The 20,385-nt window shown below is 39.2% G+C and overlaps 2 protein-coding genes across 2 annotated transcripts; one reads left to right on the top strand and one right to left on the bottom strand.

The window, feature by feature from the left end:
- Nucleotides 1–10,671: 10,671 nt before the first annotated feature.
- On the bottom strand, nt 10,672–18,934 carry NDUFS6 (NADH:ubiquinone oxidoreductase subunit S6). The gene is made up of 4 exons (XM_068671218.1): nt 18,797–18,934; nt 18,167–18,220; nt 12,659–12,781; nt 10,672–10,818 (listed from the first exon to the last, which is right to left on the bottom strand). The coding sequence occupies exons 1-4, from the start codon at nt 18,932–18,934 to the stop codon at nt 10,753–10,755; spliced, it is 381 nt and encodes a 126-aa protein (XP_068527319.1). The 3' UTR covers nt 10,672–10,752.
- Nucleotides 18,935–18,956: 22 nt separating this feature from the next.
- Nucleotides 18,957–19,859, top strand: MRPL36 (mitochondrial ribosomal protein L36). Its single transcript, XM_068671219.1, has 2 exons — nt 18,957–19,021; nt 19,143–19,859. Exon 2 carries the CDS (start codon nt 19,153–19,155, stop codon nt 19,456–19,458), a length of 306 nt encoding a protein of 101 aa, XP_068527320.1. The 5' UTR covers nt 18,957–19,021; nt 19,143–19,152; the 3' UTR covers nt 19,459–19,859.
- The last annotated feature ends 526 nt before the right edge of the window (nt 19,860–20,385 follow it).

The raw sequence follows: 20,385 nt of genomic DNA, 5'->3' as shown, positions 1-20,385 counted from the left end.
AAGCAGTACTGTCAAAATAATATTAAAGTCCCAGTTTTCAAAGTTTAAATGGAATCACTTTTTCATTTTCATCCCCAAAAGTAATACAGGTTTCATATGTAATCTTAACTGGGAAAAAAAAAAACTGAGAGCAGAGAGGAAATCCACCTGTCTGTCCACCTTCTAAAGCTAACTTTATTTCATTTTAATTCGTTTGGCTTTCTTAGGCACTGACATGATGACAATTCCTTGTCAATGATAAATATCAGGATTCGAGATCTGGTCTTTCTTTTTGCAAAAACAGAGTTCAAATCACCATCCCTCAGACAACTGGAGTATTTTTGTGGAGAAACAAAGTTCAAGTCCTTTCTGTACCTTATTCAGAAGAAGGCTTGGAATATATTTCTAACAGCACCATGTTTAATAGAACCAGTGTCTTTGACTTAGTATGCATTTAATTACTACAGATTGAGTATGGACTATTGCAATGATCTAATTACCTTTATAACACAGTCCACAGTAGTTTTCAGGTATCACCATTGTTTCAATTAATATACATCTCAGAAGCTACCAACACTAAAAATAGAATCAACAATGCTGCAAAATTTTACAGGCCTTGGTAAGTGACACTCATGCCTGAATCTGCCTGTCTATATCTTCCAGCAATTAGATTTCTTTTTTTTTTCAGCCAGAATGAAGACCCCATTATCAGAGCTTTGTTCCCTGTATGTGTACTTGTAGACCCTGATCAAGTCAGCCCTTAACCTCATTTATGAGAAAGTGCAAAGATGAAGCTTGTTAAATCTTTCACTACACAACACATTTTCTACTCTTGTAATTTGTGCCATTGCTTTCTCTGAACTTTTTCTAATTTATCCCCATTAGTTAATGAACCATAGACCTCGAACTGGACTCAGTATTCAATAACAGGTGAACTCATGAAAAATTTAGAAAGATGTGCCTATGCAATACAGCTCTACTTATTCTTCCAAAGCTCACAAAAGTTATTCAAGACAGAACTGAATTGTAAACAATTGTAAACTTATAAGGATCTGATAATCAAAAAAAAAAAAAAAAAAAAAAAGGACAAATGTAATAGTCAATGTTTGCTATTGTCTGCTATTCACCTGGGATAAAATGTAACTTGGGTTGTTACAGGTATCCCCTCACTAAAATGCTTCTTTTTTCTACAAATATAGACAGCGCTTTATTTTTGGTTTACTTTTCTTCACATTAAGATATACAGCTTTGTGCCAGCTTTGGCTGGGCAAGAGGCAGTGAGCAGTATCACCACTGAATCCTCTGTCTTACTTAATAGCCCCTCAGTCTTTCAACCCTCAAACCATCTGTAGTTACTAATGTTGCCTTACGACACTGATAAGAAGCTAAGTGCCACACAGTTGAGAACAGATGCCATCAAGAGTCTGACAGAAATAAATAATTTCAGCAATGATCCTCATTTTACACTGAGGTTTTCACACCTAGAAAATGGCTACTCTTTAATACACATAATCCATGTGAGTGCAGCTGGTTGATTACACAAGACTTCCACTTCTGAATCAAAATATCATGGAGTACTACCAAATCTAATCTTTGCAAATATCAGAGGGTATTATGTTAACACTTTTAGTTTTATCAACCACTACTACTAATTTCATCAAAAACACATCAAGCTAGCTGGACATGGTCTGATTTTCCTATGACTCATGTTGATTGGCACTAATTATACAACATTTCTTTAATTCATTATTAATTAGGTCCCTTATTATTTTGCCCAGAAGTGATGTCAAACTGACAGACATGTAATTATCCAGGTCATGCCTTTTACCATCTTTGAATGTTGGCATATTACCCATTTTTGTTCTCTTTTTCCAATATTTCAAAGCTTATCAAAAATCAACATTAATGATCCAGAAGGCTCATTGGACAGCTCTGTGGAAACTAATTACTTGGGCATGCCAATTTAAAAATGTCTAAATTTAGTAGACATTAAAGAGCAGCCCCTTCTATTACTGGAAAATATTTTATTGATTTCCTGTCATACAGTTATATAACGTAACAGATACACCTCTAATTTTCATCTTTTAGCATCACTAAATTTTACCACATCCTTCTTACATTAGGCTTGTACACTTATTAAAATTCTTTCAGTTTCTAAAATTTCAGTGCTTCTTACCGGCCTTAATTATGTTCTCTATTGGTCTTGTTTCCCTCTTATTTTCTTCAGTTTCTCTTAGCTGTTCACAGTATACATACTGCTTAATTTTATAGCTCTTCTAGCTGTCCTCTGAATATGGGGATAAGTTTTTAACCAGTGTGGCTTCCTTCAGTCTGACTCTCTTTTTTAAAAAATGAAGATAGAAGGACCATACCTGTACAGAAAAATAAAAGGCACAAGTAAGATTTCAGTTTAGGCAACAGCACAACTGTTTTCTGTTTCACACTGTTCTTTTCCTAGTAATTTCTAATACAGACTTGATTTTGTGACCACTACTGATATTTGAACTGATGCTTTTATGGAGATATTCTAATCCTAAACCTGACCCCAAATCTTAGCTATATCCAGCTGTACATTAATCCCATTCTCTGTCTTGACCCTATGTTTCTCCTATGCTTTGGCTACAGTGAGGTCATCTAGGAGCACATTTATGTTTCTTGGCCTATGTTCTGGCTTGACCTCCACTCTTGATAATAGGAATACCACAGTTGTAGACTACATTGTGACATGCTTTTCTCCAAATATCAGTGATCTGCAAAGGGCTGCAGGGAATACAGGGAATAAAAACATCCATGTCAAATACTTTACTGCCCCTTCCTACAAACTCAAGCAACACTTCCCTCTCAAGTGTAAAGCCAACTTTAATTTCCATGATGGAATCTATGAAACTCAGTTTCTGGATCTGAACATACCAGATTTCATCACATCCAGCATATAGGCATCAAATCCAAGTATTTATGTGTCCAGAAACATCTGTATAGAGGACAAAAGAACAATACTAAGTTTATGGAAATTTATAAGTTAATCAATATATCAACAATATGAAGTAAGAATCCCCTTAGTGTAGGTAGGCAACTGCCTCATTCCTGATTATTGGGTTTATGAGTAACTAATAAGACTACATGCAGACATTACCCCATGTATTCCTGCTCTGTAAGTCACTCAGCTTGCTTTTAGAGTTGGCACAAACTGTACATGGAGCAAGTCCAGTTTTCACTCTAGATGTGAGCATCCAGAGAGAGCTTTGCAGGAGGCCACAACTGATTAGATTTACAGCTCCGATGCCAAAAGGCAGCAACTGCTACAGTACCCCTGCCAACTTCAGCCCTTACAATGTCACATCCCAGATCTGTCCAGGCCCTCTTTCCTCAGAGACAGGCCTGTGCTACCCAGAGCATCAGTGGAATTTTTGTTATATGCAGTACATTTCTGGAAGTCCTTTTTATTTCTGATATCCCCTTATTTCAATTGTTCAACCTCCCTTACACCCAAGCATTCCAGTCTAAAATTAGGTCAGGCAGATCCCACTCTTCAGTCACACTGCTGTGCTTCTAACTTGTTTTCCTTACACAAGGGTAAGGGCATTGTTTTATCCTAAAATTAAAAATTAAAAGCAAATTTGAGAACCATTTGAGGTTCTGCTATAGTCACTGGTACCCCACTTTGTTTACAAATCCTCTTTTAGCACCTAAAACACTTCAGATTTCCTTTCAGTAGCAGATGCGTGAGAACTTAGTTTTATGATCTGTGAATTTGAGAAGATTCAAAGAGCATTGCACAGTCCAAAGATTATAGTACTTGCTTAAGTCTACTTAGGTATTAAACCACAGGTCTGCTAACAGAAGATGACTCCTTGGAGAGAAGGGAAGAGATGCACCTTGTGCAAATCCTTTCTAGAAACCAAGAACTGCCTTACTCCAGGTTTTCCTGAAACTGACTTTTTCCTACAAAACAAAGTTCAAGAAAATGTACATGAACATAAAAATCAGGTAATTTTTATTCTTGTATTCCTAACTACATCTTTTTAAAAAAAAATCATTATGTCCACAGCGAATACATTAATACAGACTTCTAAGCTAATTTCTTCCACTTCTCTAGTATCTCTACAAGAAAAAAAAAATAAATCAATAACTTTTGGAAGTTATGACAACGAAAGTTGCAAATATACCAATATTGACATAAAGTTAACACAAACAGAAATGACTTGCTGTTAAGATAAATCATAAGTGAAGACTAAGAAATCTTATGCAATAATTTGCCAGGCCAGTACACTATAAAGCGTCAAATTTCCAAATAGAGATTTCATTTTGATCATTAATCACAGTAGTGAATGCAGTTTTAGATTTCTTGATCCACTCAAGAGTAAAAAACTCTAGCCAAATGACTGCCTTCTTAAATGTATGCTTCAGACCAAGCAACAGAGTTTCATAAAGAACAGGCTTTTGAGTTAGGCACTCTGTTTTATTGAAGCAGGAGATAAGCATTAGAGGTAAACCAGAGAGACAGGTTTATTACAAGTAAACCACTGATTTGTCAAAGATCTAGTCCTTATTAATAAAGGTATAAAAGAAGGGACAGATGAGTGAAAGGAACAGAAGACATAGGAAAAGGAAACAATGAGAAAACAGGAAAAAATTAAAAACTGTAAAGGAGAAACTACACTCACTGGGGAATGTTAAAAAGGGTGGGAATGCCTACGGAGCTGTAGCCAGTTTTTACAAATTCTGTAATGTTTAACTGTATTCTTATTTCACGACTGGATTCACACTGCTTAGGGATAAGAATTTTTTGCTTGAATTCTGGTGTTTGCTAAAACAGCATCTCCATTAGAAAGTGCTGTTGATAGCGTTTGTACTGGTATACAGTTGCCAGTATGGCAATAAAAATGTATGCACAGCAGGGTCATTGGAAAGGTTTCCTAAAACAGGATGTAGTATCAGCAGAAGATAATATGGATGGGTGCAGTTATGCATATTCTCACAATATTTGCATCACTCTAAGGGAAACAAACAGCCCCTTTAAAAAAGAAAAAAGGTTTAAAAGCAATATTCCCAGTGTTCCATCACATTATTTCCATTTTGCAGTAATTGCATTCTTCGTTCCTCTGCTCCTCTTTCATAATCTGTTCTTCCACATGACGATTTTTGCTTTGTCATCTCAATTTTTTGACACCTGAATGCTAAGCATTTCAGATGGCAAAATGAGCATCAAGTCACTGGATGGCAATGTAGACCTGGAATAATCAATAATGACTGCATAACTTTCAGGCTGAGAAAAATAAGTTCCTGTTACTGTCAGTTAAATTCACCATATCTCAAACACATCTGAGCTCTGTGAGCTGCTCTCAGCATGGAAAGATAGTCAGCATGTTCAACTCTAATCCCCCACTGCGACCAGTCCGTAGAAAAGTATTTGGGGTCTGGAAAGACTAGAGTGAAAACTGTCACTACCTGGGTATGCATGGTCTTTAATGTGTCTTGTTGCACAGGCCACTAACACCAAACAGAGCTTGACATAAAGAAAACTCTGTGAAATTCAATCATACAAGTCACTGACATATGCAGAAAGGATACAAATGTTTTTAATTCTACTTTTCTTGCTCTGCTATACTGCTTCTGATTATGAAAACAAACTGCTATTCTTCCTTAGCTACTCAAGTCCCTGCTGGACCTCCAGAAAGGGAGACAAATGGTAATTTACACCATAAATTTTATGAAAAGTTGAATGTGGGGTCATTTTTACCCTGATCAGTCCAATCCATTGACAAGATTGAATTGACATATGTGATTCTAAGGAATCCCTAGCTTTAAGTTTGGGCAGCAAACTCAAGAGACCGCTACAGAAAAATTTAATTACTTCTCAAACCAGTGTAGACTTATAGCAGAAAAAAAAAAATGCCAATGCAACATGGCTAATATACAACCAACCATTTCTATTGCTGTGACAGTACTCTGCATTTTATTTAGTTCTTGCTCAGTATTAAATAAACAATGCAAATATTACTTACAGGTCAGAAAGTAGGAGGTATAAGGATGCTGTCTGCTAATTTTGAGAAGCATGGTACAAGAGCAACCTCCAGAGCAGTCAGATGCCATAGGACTCAAAGAAGCTTCAAAAGCATGCATTTGCCTGTTACGGCATAGTCAGATCTTTATGCCTTTATGAACTAACTATACTTGGCTTGTAAACTAATTCTAGTTATTTTTTAATTAGAGAATAGAGAGCACTGAATATTGAGAATAGAGAGCACTGAATATTATGGGGGGAAAAATGGATCATCTTTATTCATTTTTAAAGTTTAAATACATAGTGACTTTCACCATGAAAAGCTTAATATATGTAGCAAAAATAATGAGAAGATATGCAAACTGTTTTTATTTAGCAAGTGAAAGAAACATACAGCCATGAAGACTAGCTACACATCAATGTAGAACACTTCCTATTTTCATAGCGACTGAACATAAAGCAGTTTTTACTGTAGTAACTGGGATAGCAGGCTATAGATAATTCCTCCCAGGCTGTAACTATGAAAAGCAGAACAATGACTGATAGAATTCAAGTCTGTAAATTTTATTCCATTATGCTTTCTAGTCTGAATTTGCTGTCTAAGTATCAAAGCAGCATTATGGTTGTTCAGTGTTTTAGTCTACCCTCGAAGATCCATTTTCACACATCTGCTTATGACCGGCTTTTTCTCACTTTTCCCCCACCTACTGGAGGTTAAGGTTGGCCTTTCCACAGGTATGCGGACAGCAGAACTCAAATGTGCAAGACTTCATATAAACAGCCATTCACAACTAGATATTTAAGCCTAGCAGATACAAAATGAGCAAAGTCTGGAGTTTGCCTACGAAGATTCCCAGAGCAGAGACCTTCTTTGCTTCACTGGTGTCAATCGATAGCTCCACATACAATAAGTACTTCAGGGAGAACAAGAGCAGTGTTCCATAGCCAAGACTGGTGAGATGGGATTTGTCAGGGTCCTCAGCAGATGCCATGCCAATTCATTATGAGAAACACTAATCCAAAGAGCTGTATTATTCGTAAGAAAAATCAAAAGCCCACAGATGACCACATACACTAACATATTTCTTGTGTCTATTTGCAGAGATGGCAGCACATTAACGGAACTGCACCAGTCATATATAACATTGTATAAGTCATTATTTCTTAGGTCTAGGTCATTACAAAGAATAAATCGAAGGCTAACCTGATGATCACTGAAATGAGCAGCAATGGAATGGAGGAAAGAGGAAAGGGAAAAGGTGAAAGATATAGAAAGGAAGGTTAAGTTCTCACAGGTGAAAAAAATGTTTAAAAGGGCTGTATATGCAGCTGAGCAGTTGCAGTGATAGCCTCTAAACACATCTTCTCCAGACAGAATAGCTCAGACCTCCCCTTAAGCTTGATTGCACTTGTTGAATTTCATCTATAACTTGACACAGGCAAGTTCAGTAGCCATAGCCTTGTGAAATGTGTTCATCTGATTCGTGTCAATATGGAATAATGCTAGGGCCGCATGGTATGATGAATGTGACCTTCTGTCTTACATATCCTCGTATAACCACAAGTCTAAGAAAAACAGAGTAGTTAATGTATATAGTTCTTGTATCTTGCAAAGGAATGTTTTAGCAATTCCTGTCAATAGAGAGCTTGAAGGGAAATGTATTCGTAGGCTTTTCCTTGAAGTCTCTGATATCTGGGGGGGAGGTTCAGAATAACTGCTATTATAACTATAGCATGGGACACTATGCAAGTGTCTGATATCTGGCCAGGAGATTAAGGAGCCAGGGAAAGCTGAAGAATGACTAAAAGACAAAGCTTGCAGGGGATGCTGCACAAGTCTCTGACATACAGCCAAGTTGGACAAAGGAGAAGGACAAGAGGGAGGAAGACTATGAGCCTTCAGCACGAGAGACCCCCAGAGGGACCACCAGATATGGATACGCATGCTCCAGTAGGAGGGTTTGGATTCCAGAAACTAATTATAATAACCCTGTTTTTTTTAGAAGTAGTAATGAATATGTATTAGTTTAGGAGCATAAAAATCAGCTGCTTGATGTAACTGGTGTGCATCGTGGTAGAGAAGAGACTCCCGGTGCACCCAGCGCTGTTTGCTTACCTTTAATAAATTGTAAACTTTTATTATAGTCCTATTTTGAAGACGGAGCCATTTATAACAATTGTGGACTCATCCGGGATGGCTTTGGCTCCTGAATTCTGATTTGATCTAGAAGAGGCATCCCACCATTTGGTGGCTCCTCTTCAAGTCAGGTCAGAACTAATGCCATCTTGAACCTGAATAAAGGTAAGCAAAGATTTTCATTTTTTATGAGCTCCCTTGCCAGCTGCAGCACTGTATTTTGCCTGTAATTCTGCGCGTGAAGATCCGAACGAAGACGACGGAATCATAAGTGTTTAAGGAGTATACCATTCGGTTGGGTGGGATTCGGTTGCCTGTGTGTGGAAAAGCGTGGCTGAGACAGAACTCAGTTCCCAAGTGAGCGTGGAGGTCTTCTAACTGCAGTTCCAATCTCCTGCGATGGACTTGGCCAGTGAAGGACCGAAGCGAATTGAGGCGCAGAATTGAGGCGCTTCTCAGCAAGACGTCTTCTGCGGAGGAAGTTCTATGGTGCACAGCATATCCAAGCCACAGTTGGGATCTCAAGCTCTCATCTCCGTTTGACTGGCTCATAAAGTTGGCAGTATGCATACAGTTGTTAAACAATCCTTTCTGCAATCTTTAGCCCTCTTGTGTAATCTGTGGTGGTTTGCAAAGGAGTTTCTGTGCTTGCAGGGATACGTTACATTAGTTTTGTGGCAATACAATTTAGTTTTGGAAGTTGTCTTGCCCTTTTCTACATCTGTAGCCTCCTTCCTGCATCCAGAGGAAAAGCTGTGAAACTTGATGTTACAAATCTCTTATGCAGAATATAAACCCCACAAAGTTAAGGTAGCATGTATAGAGAGCACGATGAAAAATGTTGCACTCCAACTTGGACATTGAAGAGGAAAATGTTCATGTAAACGTCAGTATGGTACTCAAACAGCTGCTTACACCTTTTAACTTTTAAACCTGAGAAGCAACAGGTAGTTTCTACGTTGCCCTCAGGGATAGTGTACTCTTCTGTACTTTGTTTCTATACAAACAGCTCAAAATTTTAAAGTCATGTTGTCGCTCATACCACCAAACAACCTTGCACAGCATTACCCGTTCCCCCCCAGATAGATCTTGCCCTGAATGCGAGACCAGACAAGGAAATAATGCCGGCACATAAAACTAACTTGTAAATACATCTCTTTTTGGCTTTTTTTGTTTTGTTTTGATGCTTTGTGGGGCTTAGCTGTACTTCAGTGAGAAGAATGTCTTCTGGTGTGAACTGAAATTATACCTCTATGCCACAATGTCCCTCTATTTTTTATTTTATTTTTTTTGAAGGGGGGGGGGTGTTGGGGAGGGGAGAGGAGGGTGTTGATAATTCCTTGTGGACACCTGAAAGAGTTGCAAAATAATAAAATTTAGGTGTAGGAACAGTTTCTTCTCTTAATTTTTGTCGTTGTTTTTCTTTTCCATCTGGTCATAAAAATGAAGATCCCATTTTCTGGCTTTTGGTAGAGTGCAAGCATGCTGAAACTGTTCACGTTACGTAGACTGTATTTGTCTGAAATGATAATATCATACCTATAGTGTGCTGCAGGCTCAAAAGCAGCCTATGCTTCCTGGACTGTTTTATGCCTTTGCTTTTGTTACTACATCCTCGTAAGTCTTCAACAGGGAAGTGAAATTACCCTATACAGAAGAAACTTCAGGTGCTAGGGCCTGAATTTTCACTGAAACCAAAGGCAGGTATCTTACTGACGTGAAGAAAGGGGCTTTAATCTATCCTGGTTTGTTTACTAATGAAGGAGCGTGAAAGAGATGCATGTCCTTGTCTCTGAAGGGGAGGTGAAGGAACAGCTAGTGCAAGGAACACAAAATTCAGTTATGCCAAACTAACAGGTGGTGTATCCCAGCTTGGAGACCGCAACACAAAATCACCTAGGTTGGAAGAGACCTCCAAGGTCACGTAGTCCAACCTCTGACATAACATTAACAAGTCCTCCACTAAGCCGTATCCCTAAGCTCCACACCTAAACATCTTTTAAAGACCTCCAGGGATGGTGACTCGACCACTCCCCTGGGCAGCCCATTCCACTGCCACTGATTGTGGAGTCAGCTTCAACTGTGGAATCAGCTCACACTGATTACCATTTCAGGGCACTGTTTCTTTTACACAGTAAAGGAAGTATAGCTACTTAATTCAGGTATCATGATCTTGCTCCTGAGATAGATGCCTATAAATGTTACAATGCTGAATTGTGCTTCCACTTTTTGAATTTAGCAGGCCATGAACAAGTTAACAGTATTAAAAACTATCAAAAGACAAACACCTAGGATAATCAACCACCCTATAATTTTTATCAGATTCATTGTTAAAAAGAATACAAATTACTCATTACAAGTCACCCCTTGCCTCAGCCAGATGCCACTTTCAAGCCCACAAGAAGTCTGACAAACAAGGCTGGACATTTGTACCATAAAAGCAAAAATAAATACAAAGTAGATATTGTAATACCACTTGGATCATCAATACTTGTAGTTTTAAAAAGGCACAAACTGGACTTTCCATAGTTAAGAAACACAAATGTAAATCTTGAGCTTTTAATTATATTGTTTATTTATAGTTAAACATTAACATCTTAACAGAAGTCTGCAAGCATGCAGGGATGATCTTTCAGTGATGTTTCTGTTTAAATTGAAGTCCACAGTAGCCACACGTTCCGGTCTTCGTTTCTTTGTCCTGCAAAAATATAAAGACACAGAAGATGCTAGTTTCACTTTACAGAACTTTTAGAAACTACAAAGTTTCTCTTACTTACATTCACCATCTTAAAATGGATCAATATAGGTCAGTACAGAATTTGTTTACTTGAAACACTGCAAGTAAGAAAGGTGGTAAGAGGTTCATACTTCATATCTACACCATACGCAGCTTCCCTGCTGCCATTTTTAACTACCAGTCCTGATCTCTAAACACAATTTTTAAGTCCAGCCAAACGGTATCTTTTCAGCAATAAAGGATTCTCTTACCAAGCTGGACAACTTAAGTTAGTTTATTCATATTTGTTCCAGTGTTCTGAAAGGATCATTTTGTATTTATTTTAATAGAGAACGTGATTTTTCATTTTCAAGTTATATCTAGATAGGAATTTCAGCCAATAATGTACACTGACAGAATTAGTTACATGAAGGAGGAAAGTTCAGTAGAATTTCAAGAGAAATCCTGAAAAGAAACATTTTGGAGAAACAGATTACTACAGAATAAGATTTTATTCTTCTCTCCAAAAGATAAAAGTTTATATATAATTAAAATTTAGAAGTGTGACTGATTGCAAGCAGTTGTTGTCCTCCTTAACACAAGGAAAAGACAAGACAAGCAGACACCAGGAGGATTTTCTGCTATTTAGCAACATGACTATCCACAAGTTAATATTCAAAGTGAAAAAATCCAGACTACCCTCCAACCCCCCAAAGTTGGGGTTTCAATTACTATGGCCAAGGAGGACAAGCTGATCTAGTATCATTCTCTCTGTTTGCAGGTACCAGCATTCAAGAATTCAACTACAGACCTCATATAATTTAATTGTTAACACAAGAAGATATCAAAAGTTAGAGAAACTAAAGCATTTCTCACGAACAGTGTGATGCAGGTCAAAAAAATTAACGTTAAGTCAGAACAGATTGCTAAAGAAGTTAACTTCTTAAGACTAAAGAATACAAGCTTCCTAAGTTTTATGAATTAGAACATCTGCTTTTGAAGAATGTAAAATAAATCATTATAAAATGCTTATTTTGTTCAAAATTGAAGAAATTATGATTGTCTCAACAATGCTGACGCTAAAGGACACTATTGTGCGTTCCCCCACCACTCTCTTGGGTATTAAGCAAATGTCAAAGTTGGAGGTAACCAAGCAAAGACTAAATCATCTTCAGTCTGCCTTAGGACAGTGCCTATTCAACTGATTCCACCAAGTTCATCAGTAGCCTCAATATTCTTCAATCCAGAATAAGAATACATTGGAAGCTATATCGCTACTGCCAGAGAGAATAGGAGGATAAGACATTTATTTTCACTGATTCTCTGACTACAATGAATGTTTCAGTTTTCAGAAATGCCAAGATTTAGACTTCTAAAGACAGTATCTTTCCTTTCTTTCCCCCCTTGACCTTAGAGGATTCTAAAATAAACCACAGTCCTAAGAATAATGCAGAAGTATGGCTAGTCTACACAGTGGATTTAAGTAGTTAAATGCCTCAAGACACCGCAAGCTTTTTTTTTTTTTGCTCACAAGGCACTGCTCGTTAATATTTTTTTTTATTTGTTTTGATACTTATAAGATTTATTTTTTTCTAGAAAGTTAAAATCACAAGCAAGAAATTTCTGGTAACTTCAAATAGAGACTCAAATTCTTCTAGGTAGAAAAAAAAAATTAATTTTGTATTAGGCACCAAACAAAATGAGCCTCTTAGTAGTTTTTTTTTTTTTTTTTACTTCATTAAACTAACATGCCAAAGAGCAGATGAACTTACACACAAGAAATAACAAGCAAAACGTGCTATATGAAGGACAAAGATATTACCAAGTTTATGTATACTTTAGGATGTCCCAAAGCTCCACCACCACCATCGCATGATATCACTCTGCTTTCAACTTCACTCACAGGCTGCTCTGCAATTAAATCAATTGCAAAATTCTTGTTCACCTGAAAGAAAAAAAAAAAAAAGCTTTCAGTTATCTTGCACACTCAAACAGAAAACAATTGCTTCCCCAAATAGTTACACTACAACCAACTTAAGAAGTTCCTACACAGGTTTTTTTCTGACCTTCTCCACAGCTGTAACAACTTCAGCTGCACTGTATTTGTTCACCAGACCAGTGAACTGAAGGTGTTAAACCCCATAAAAATAATGCCCACACCCTGACCCAGACCACATCAATGCTCAGGTTTACATGACCTAAGCAGATTCAGCAAAGAGGTGAGCAGGAACAAGCAGCTGAGAACAGAAAATTTTTAACTGACACTGTGTCTGTATTGCTTTTGCCACTACATGATAAAATTGCAAAAATCTGTGCTGATAAACTCAAAATAATGGTGGGACAAGTAAGGTCATGAGAGAGATAAAACAACTGCCAGTAATTTAGAGCCTCCCACCATGCATGTTACTCCATCACTGCACATAAATCTCAGGAAGACATTAACTTGGTACACAACAGTTATAAAGGCAAATCGTTCAGAATTAAAAAGAAGAAAAGCCTCTAAGCACTGTTATGCCACTCTGTAAATCCATCTTATGCACAATTCCTGAATATGTGTATCACTACTGACTGTCAGACTTTTTACTTGAGCACGTCTGTGAGACCTGCCAAACACACCCCTTCCTGGAGAGCGCCAGAGGCAGGCAACAGAGCGAGCTGCACCTACGCAGAACCTGCAGCACTTCCCTCATTCGTCTGTGCCACCTTCTTCCAGCTAGCTCAGAGCCAACACTGAGCAAACAACCATCCCTGTCAAAAGCAATGCTACACGCACAAGAATATAAAATAACATGCAAACCCAAACAAGGTGCTATCTACCATACTGTGCATAAGTTTCATCAACTTGTCAGTATCTGAAGTCTTAGGAAAATACAAGATTTTTAAGTGCCCATTAAATGAATCTAAGAACCACAAGGTTTTTTTTTTTTTTTTTTATGTAGTTCTAGTACCTGACAACTTGTATTCTTTTGCCAAGCCTTCAATTAAGTCTCCACAAAAATCTGTGCTTTCCATACAGCAATAGAAAAGTCAGTTTGTCAACCACAGGATTTTATTTGCCTAAAGCTATATAAAGTTAACAAAAAAAATTAACTTCCAGTATTGTAGCAAAACGGCAACGTCAAGGAACTCATTGCACATGACTTGTGGATGTCAGTCCCAAGCAATCTCAGTCAGCTTGCAAGGATTTTAACTGCTGCTTTAAGTAATGATCAAGATTTTGGATCTTTCTTTTTATGCTCAAGGAGGAAGACAGCACTCTGGTGCAACTCAGCTTCAAGATCATAAAGAGAACTCCACTCTTCCATATGCTGGCTTATTTCTGAACCACAAAAAAGTCTGCGGGGATAGGGGGAAAATAAGAACCTCTCATCTACTGTACAACAATGACTTGTTTCTGGTTCAGCATGCTAAACAAAAGTCTAGGAATGTGCGAGGAAAACATGCCAGAAAAAAAGACTGAGAAAAAAATTATGTGGGGAAAAAAAAGAAGTAATTCTTGCTTCAGTTATATCACGTCCCTTCAATTAAAGCACAGTAGTAGTCACTGAGGAAGGGAAATTTCTCCCTAAGCACACCCAAACAGCATGGTCCTTACCCAAAGCATAACTCAATGAACAACTTTTTTTTCTCCCCAGTGCCAGCCCGACAATCCCACTGCTGCTTGTTCCCAGCTACTTGCCTGTGCCAGCACATTGTCTGTGAGGCTGAGAGTGAGAAACCAAACTTGGAACCAACCCAGGTCCAAGAGTCCAAAGGAAAAGAAGTCTGTATTTAAACCAGACCATCTCTGATGTCAATTCTTCTCACGGCTTCTGCTGCTGTGCTAGCACAACAGGAAGAGTGGAGCTGAAGTGGAAATTGCAGTGTGGCATTAGATTCTGTGTCATCTTAGGGATTATACGAGGACAGGATTACACTGGTCTGGCTGCACAGATGCAGTTTAATAGCTGCCATTCTCAGTTTTCTCACAGCTACTTGTTTTAGACCCTTGCCAGAGATCATTAATCCCCCAGTTCTGCAGATTTAAACATTCAAGATCCAGCACGGAGAACAATGATTTCAGCTAAAACACATGGATTTCGTTAGCCAAACAATTAGACTGGCAGAACTGAAGTGACAGCGTCCACATAACCTGGCCCTGTTCTCCCACAGCCTGGCAGGCACTCAGAAGGGCCACGTGCAGAACCAAGGTGTGCGGCCAGACCTCGCTGGGAGCACGTGGAGCCAAAGGCTGAGGTTCGAAACAAGGAGCTACAGAGGCTGCCCTGGTCTGGTAAGGAGTCCGATTTGATTAAGCAGTGAAGAAAAAGAAGTGAGGAAGTACAGTCACCATGTCAGCAGGCTAGCTTCAGAAACAAGGCAGCACTCAGACTACAAACACTGCTGTGAAATTCCGATACAAGCAGCTGAAATGCATTTGGGGAATTCCTATAAGGAAAAAAAAGTCACTAGAAAGCTATCCCACTTTGCTAAACACCACAGATAAATTCACCACAGATAAATACAGATTAGGATTATCTTAAATATTTAATATGTAGATTTTGTTCCATTTTCACAATTAAGAACTAGCATTAAGTCTTGTTTAACAGACCTAGAGCTTGCCTTTTGCTGTGGAAAGAGGAGCTGGGCTGAACTTGAAACTTTCAGCGTTCCTTCATACAAAAAGTGAACCAGAAATAAATTGGTCATGAAGACACATTAGCAGGACTGGCAAGCCATGGAAAATTAGAGTCAAAGAGCATGTCCTACAAAGTTACAGAGGTAGAACTGAAATAGACATTGCATTTGGGAAATACTCAATCACTGTTCTCCCAGGAGTAAGCTTCCGAACACATTTTAAACAACATTTTCATTTAATTATTTCCCATGTAGAATTCCTATTTTTGCCATGCAGCATAAATTAAATAGCATATATCTTATGAAATTCATGATACAATGAAGTAAACAACACAAAAAAAATAATCAAAGATAAGCATGAGTTTAGGTTAAATTAGAAAAGTAATATTTATATATGTATGCATTAGAAAACTACCACATCTTATAGTTAATACCTCTAATATCCATACACATCTGGAGCATTAGCACTAAAACACTGATCAGGCATTGGAGAATACAGACCAGCTAAAACAATTCCTGTTTCTCTCCCAAAGGACAGCAGCAGATCCCTCAGGGAATTGTGGTGCCTGATGATTAGGGAAAACTGAATGCTGGAGGACATAGTTTCACGCACCCACTCTGTTGATACAAAGCAGCAGCAAGCCTACAAAATAACTTTACATTTGGCTGATGTTAGTGTTACTTAATTTTGCCTTTGAGGCTTCATTACTTTAGAATACTGTAAATCTTAGTTTTATTTATTAAATTGTATTGCTGCTTCAGCGAATGCTCGTATGTCTTCATAAAAACACCTTTGCAGTATGGGTAAGGACTCAGATTTTAAATATGCAAGGCAAATTACGCCTCAAAACGTGTATTTGAACAGATATATAGATAGGTGATTCAGCAAAGCAGTTAATTATGTGCTGCTGCTGAACAAAAATGGCACTAGAATCATTCTTAAAGTTTTCTTTCAAATGGAAACACCTTCCAATTTTCAGATGCCAAATGCTTACAGCTCCCACCTTAAATGTAAACACCTAATGGATATAAGGTGAGTCTTGAATTTTTAGAGCAATTTGAGAAGGAATTTCCATTGAAGTCACAAATGCTTGGAGAGAGGGAGAACAAAGTTAAACTTCATCAGCCAGCAGTCTAAAAACAAACGAGAAAAGCCCTCAAGCTTTAAACATACAGCAAACCCTGACAGAGAGACTTTCTTAGAGACTAGTGTATTATCATACACAAATATTTACTAGAACTTAACTCTTAAGAATCTGAAATCATACCACTAAGTAACTAAGAAAGATGTTTAAAAAAATCACACTACTAACTTGTAAATGATATCGTATGGCTTTATAGCTTACTTTAAGGTAAAATGTATAACACTGAAATGATAACTTGTAAGTTTGAAAATTTAAGATCTTTCTTCAAATTAACTAGATACATAAGGTTATGGGTTTATCCAATTACTCTGCATCTATGCTTTCCACTATCCTGAAATATTAGTTATTTCAACCAAAGTTCAGTTGGAAACTAGCACTTCCAAGTCTATCCAGTTTACTTAGTTTTGAGTGCTCTCAGTTTGGAAAAGCAGAAACATGTAAAACAAAAAAAAAAAAATGTTTATTGACTGAAGTTGGATGCTTAAAGCAAGCGACATGGCACTTTGTTTTACACTTTATGCCTATAGAAAAGTATTGTCAGATAGTTATAGCAGTGATACAGCACTATAATATTTTTAGGTTCTGAATTTAGGAAGTCAAGGTTAAAAAATATTTTACCTCAAACAGAAAAGTGTGAGGGATTTTGGATTCTCCCCCCTTCCCCACAAGTCTTCTACTTGACAGAATCATGCAGAGAAACACAACTACATCAGCACTACGCTTTAACTTGGATCCCAGTTTCTAGGACAAGTCATGGGTAGCATGCAAACATTCCAGAAGTATCAAAATATGTATGTATACTTTGCATACTCAAATCATCATATTGCTAAGACATGAGTTCTAATGTTTGTGCTCTGTTTTCTGGGTAGTTATTACATATTATAAATGATATTCAATTTTTTTCTATTTATTGTTATATGTAGTTAGATACACTGTGATGTTCAGCAGAAAAAGTAAGTCACTGCATTTGAGACTAACAAAAATGAACACATGCTATCAACCTACATAGTTGACATGTACTTAGATAGCTAAGGTTACTAAATTTCTTATCTCAAATGTTTATGTTTGTAACATAAAATCTAAAGCCTAGCTTTCACTTTTTTCTGTTAAAAGAAGGCATATTCAAACAACACTATTAATTTTGTAGTTTACCAAGGGGAAACAATGAAAACATGCTGTCATTTACAGTTTTAAAATGTAACATCAGATTTCAGGACCAACTGCCAAATATTTTAAAACCCTATAAACTTCTGCAGACTTATTATTCTGCAGACCTCATTGTTTTTGACTGTTTTAAACTTCAGGCCACCAAGCTACTGAAAACTTGGTTTTCTGTCAAAGCAGACTTCTTTATTGACAAGATCAAACAGCTACATTAACAAGAATAGGGTGGCACACAGAAGCAACCATATGCTGTACTGAAAGAAGATTTTTCACTCTAGTGAGAAGAAAAACACACAAAACACAAAATCCAACAAACTTCCTTTCTGAATTTTGGTGGTTGAAGACATCAAGTATTTAAAAGAAGTGCTACTTCCTCTCCCCTGAGAGAAAGTGGTAGGAGTTACCTCTTTTTGTCGTCCAACAAATCTAACTTTCCTGTAATCTTTTTCTTCATATACCTGAAAAATAAAAACGATTTGATTTAAAAAATAATGACCTCGAAGAACACAAAGGCTTACTGAACTATCAAGTGTAAATCATTTAAACCTTTTAGTCAGTTTCAAGCGTTGTCTTCATCTTACAATTATATACTGCATAGGAAAAGCTAATTTTCATTTCTGTCACAGAGAAAATAAATTCTAGGTTGGAAAGCCAAAAAGAACAGGCAGAGGGGGCAAGGCAGGGACGCTTAAAGCCAGTAAAGAGAAGCCTTGGCTGTGCCCAGAGATACAAACAGCAGGTTTATTACTTCCAACAATGGGTTTTGATCCCACACTGCCACCCGGAAGATGACATACACCGTGAGACGTCATATAAATAATATATTATATGTAACGTGTATATAAATATACATATACAGCTATTTACTTTCTGAAGAGACCTCCGAGACCACCTGCTCCAACCACCCCCCTCCCACCAGTGTCACCCACTGACCCTGTCCCCAAGCACCCCGCCCAGCCTCTCCTTGCCCACCCCCAGGGTCGGTGCCTCCACCACCTCCCTGGGCAGCCCATCCCGGCTGCCCGCGGCCTCACCTGCCCGGTGTGCGTCACCGCCTCTCCCGTGGCGGCGGCTCGCAGCCCGTAGCGGCGCGGGGAGGCCGCGGGCAGCGCCGCGCGGGGCAGCAGCAGCGGCAGCAGCAGGCGGCGGAAGGTCGCGCCGGGCGCCGCCATTTTGCGCCCGCTCCCCCAGCCGTGCGCATGCGCCGCCGCCGCCGCCCCTCCCTCAGCGCGGCTACCGAGGAGCGCCGGTTGCGAACGGTTGGTGGCCGTTATGGGGTGACCGTTGGGGGCCGTTAGGGGCCGTTAGGGGCGGCGGGGCTCGGTAAGGGAGGGAGAGGGGGTCGTGAGGGGGGTGCTGATGGCGGCGCTGTCCCCGCAGGGCGCGGAGCATGCTGTCCCTGCTGGCCAGAGCCGCGGTGCCGCTGTGCCGGCTGTGCCGCTCGCCCTTCAGCTCGCTGGCGGCGGGGGGGCGGCCGCCGTGCGCCGCCGGGGCCTCGGCGCTGTGGCAAGGAGCGGCCGCCCCCCCGGCCCTGCCCGCCGGCCCGGCGCTGCCCGGCCTCCTGCAGCTCGTCGCCGGGTTGAAGACGAAGACGACGCTGCGGAGGCGCTGCAAGGACTGCTACGTGGTGCGCCGCCGCGGCCGGCTCTACGTCTGCTGCAAGAGCAACCCCCGGCACAAGCAGCGGAAGCTGTAGCGCCGCGGCCGCTGCACGGAGGAGCGTCGCCCCGAAAGGGACCTCTGTGGGGCTCCCGGAAGGGAAGAAATAAACGTGGTGTTGCTGTGTAAGGGCTTGGATCCGAGTGTGTGCGGCCTCCTGGCAACTGGCTGCTAGGGACCCAAGGCAGAAAGTGCTGTAGGTGACAGGGCTGGATCTTAATTCCTACACTAGACTAAATCAAGTTCCTGGTGGTCGCTGCCTTAACTTTGTTTCAAACTGTGGATGCTGAGAACTCAAAGAGACGACTTTCAGGATCTCTTGGTTATTTAGTCTTAATATTAGCCCTACAACCAATTAGCTTGCTCTTAAGTTAACAAGAGTGAAGCTAAATCTGACTTGGATGCATCTGTGGTTAATTAAAGTAAAATGGAAATAAACATGGCTGATAGTGCATTATTACAACACACTATGAATCTTCCATGAAGAAAACCGTGATGTTGAAAACTGTGGTAACAGAACCAATAGTGTCAAACTTACCTGGGCCCTGAAGTGTCAAATATTATTAAATATGTTACGTCAAAAGATGGTGTGCCAGCTTTTGGGTTAGTCTGTATATAACGTAAAAAACTCTTTTCACTGTTGAGTTACAGCAGGGACAACCTAATGTAGTTCCATAATGCCAGTGTAAATAACCCTTGCTTAACGTTATGGGTTTTAACACAAGGTGATAGCATTTTATCAGTGTAATGTGAGACAATCTAGAAATCTTAAGTTGAAGTTATCTAACATTATCATTTAATAATATTATCACCTATATAATATATGTTGAAGTGTTCTTACTGTCTTCATCCTTCTGAGACATCCCCACTGATTGTTGTGGTGTACCTGCTATTCTACTAGTAAAAGGTTTCCTGACCCTTAACACAACAAGGCAGTAGCTGGGGTAGCTAGGAATTACTGCCT

Source organism: Anas acuta, chromosome 2 (genome assembly GCF_963932015.1).
Source record: "Anas acuta chromosome 2, bAnaAcu1.1, whole genome shotgun sequence".
Lineage (NCBI taxonomy): Eukaryota > Metazoa > Chordata > Aves > Anseriformes > Anatidae > Anas > Anas acuta.
This window is presented reverse-complemented; position numbering and strand designations above follow the sequence as displayed.

Excerpts from the sequence above, each read along its gene's own strand:
- NDUFS6 (XM_068671218.1), bottom strand. The coding sequence starts at position 18,934 with ATGGCGGCGCCCGGCGCGACCTTCCGCCGCCTGCTGCTGCCGCTGCTG. Across the intron at positions 18,221-18,796 it reads CGGTGACGCACACCGGGCAG|GTATATGAAGAAAAAGATTA; the intron begins GTGAGGCCGCGG and ends TTTATTTTTCAG. Across the intron at positions 12,782-18,166 it reads TTGTTGGACGACAAAAAGAG|GTGAACAAGAATTTTGCAAT; the intron begins GTAACTCCTACC and ends TTTTTCTTTCAG.
- MRPL36 (XM_068671219.1), top strand. The coding sequence starts at position 19,153 with ATGCTGTCCCTGCTGGCCAGAGCCGCGGTGCCGCTGTGCCGGCTGTGC.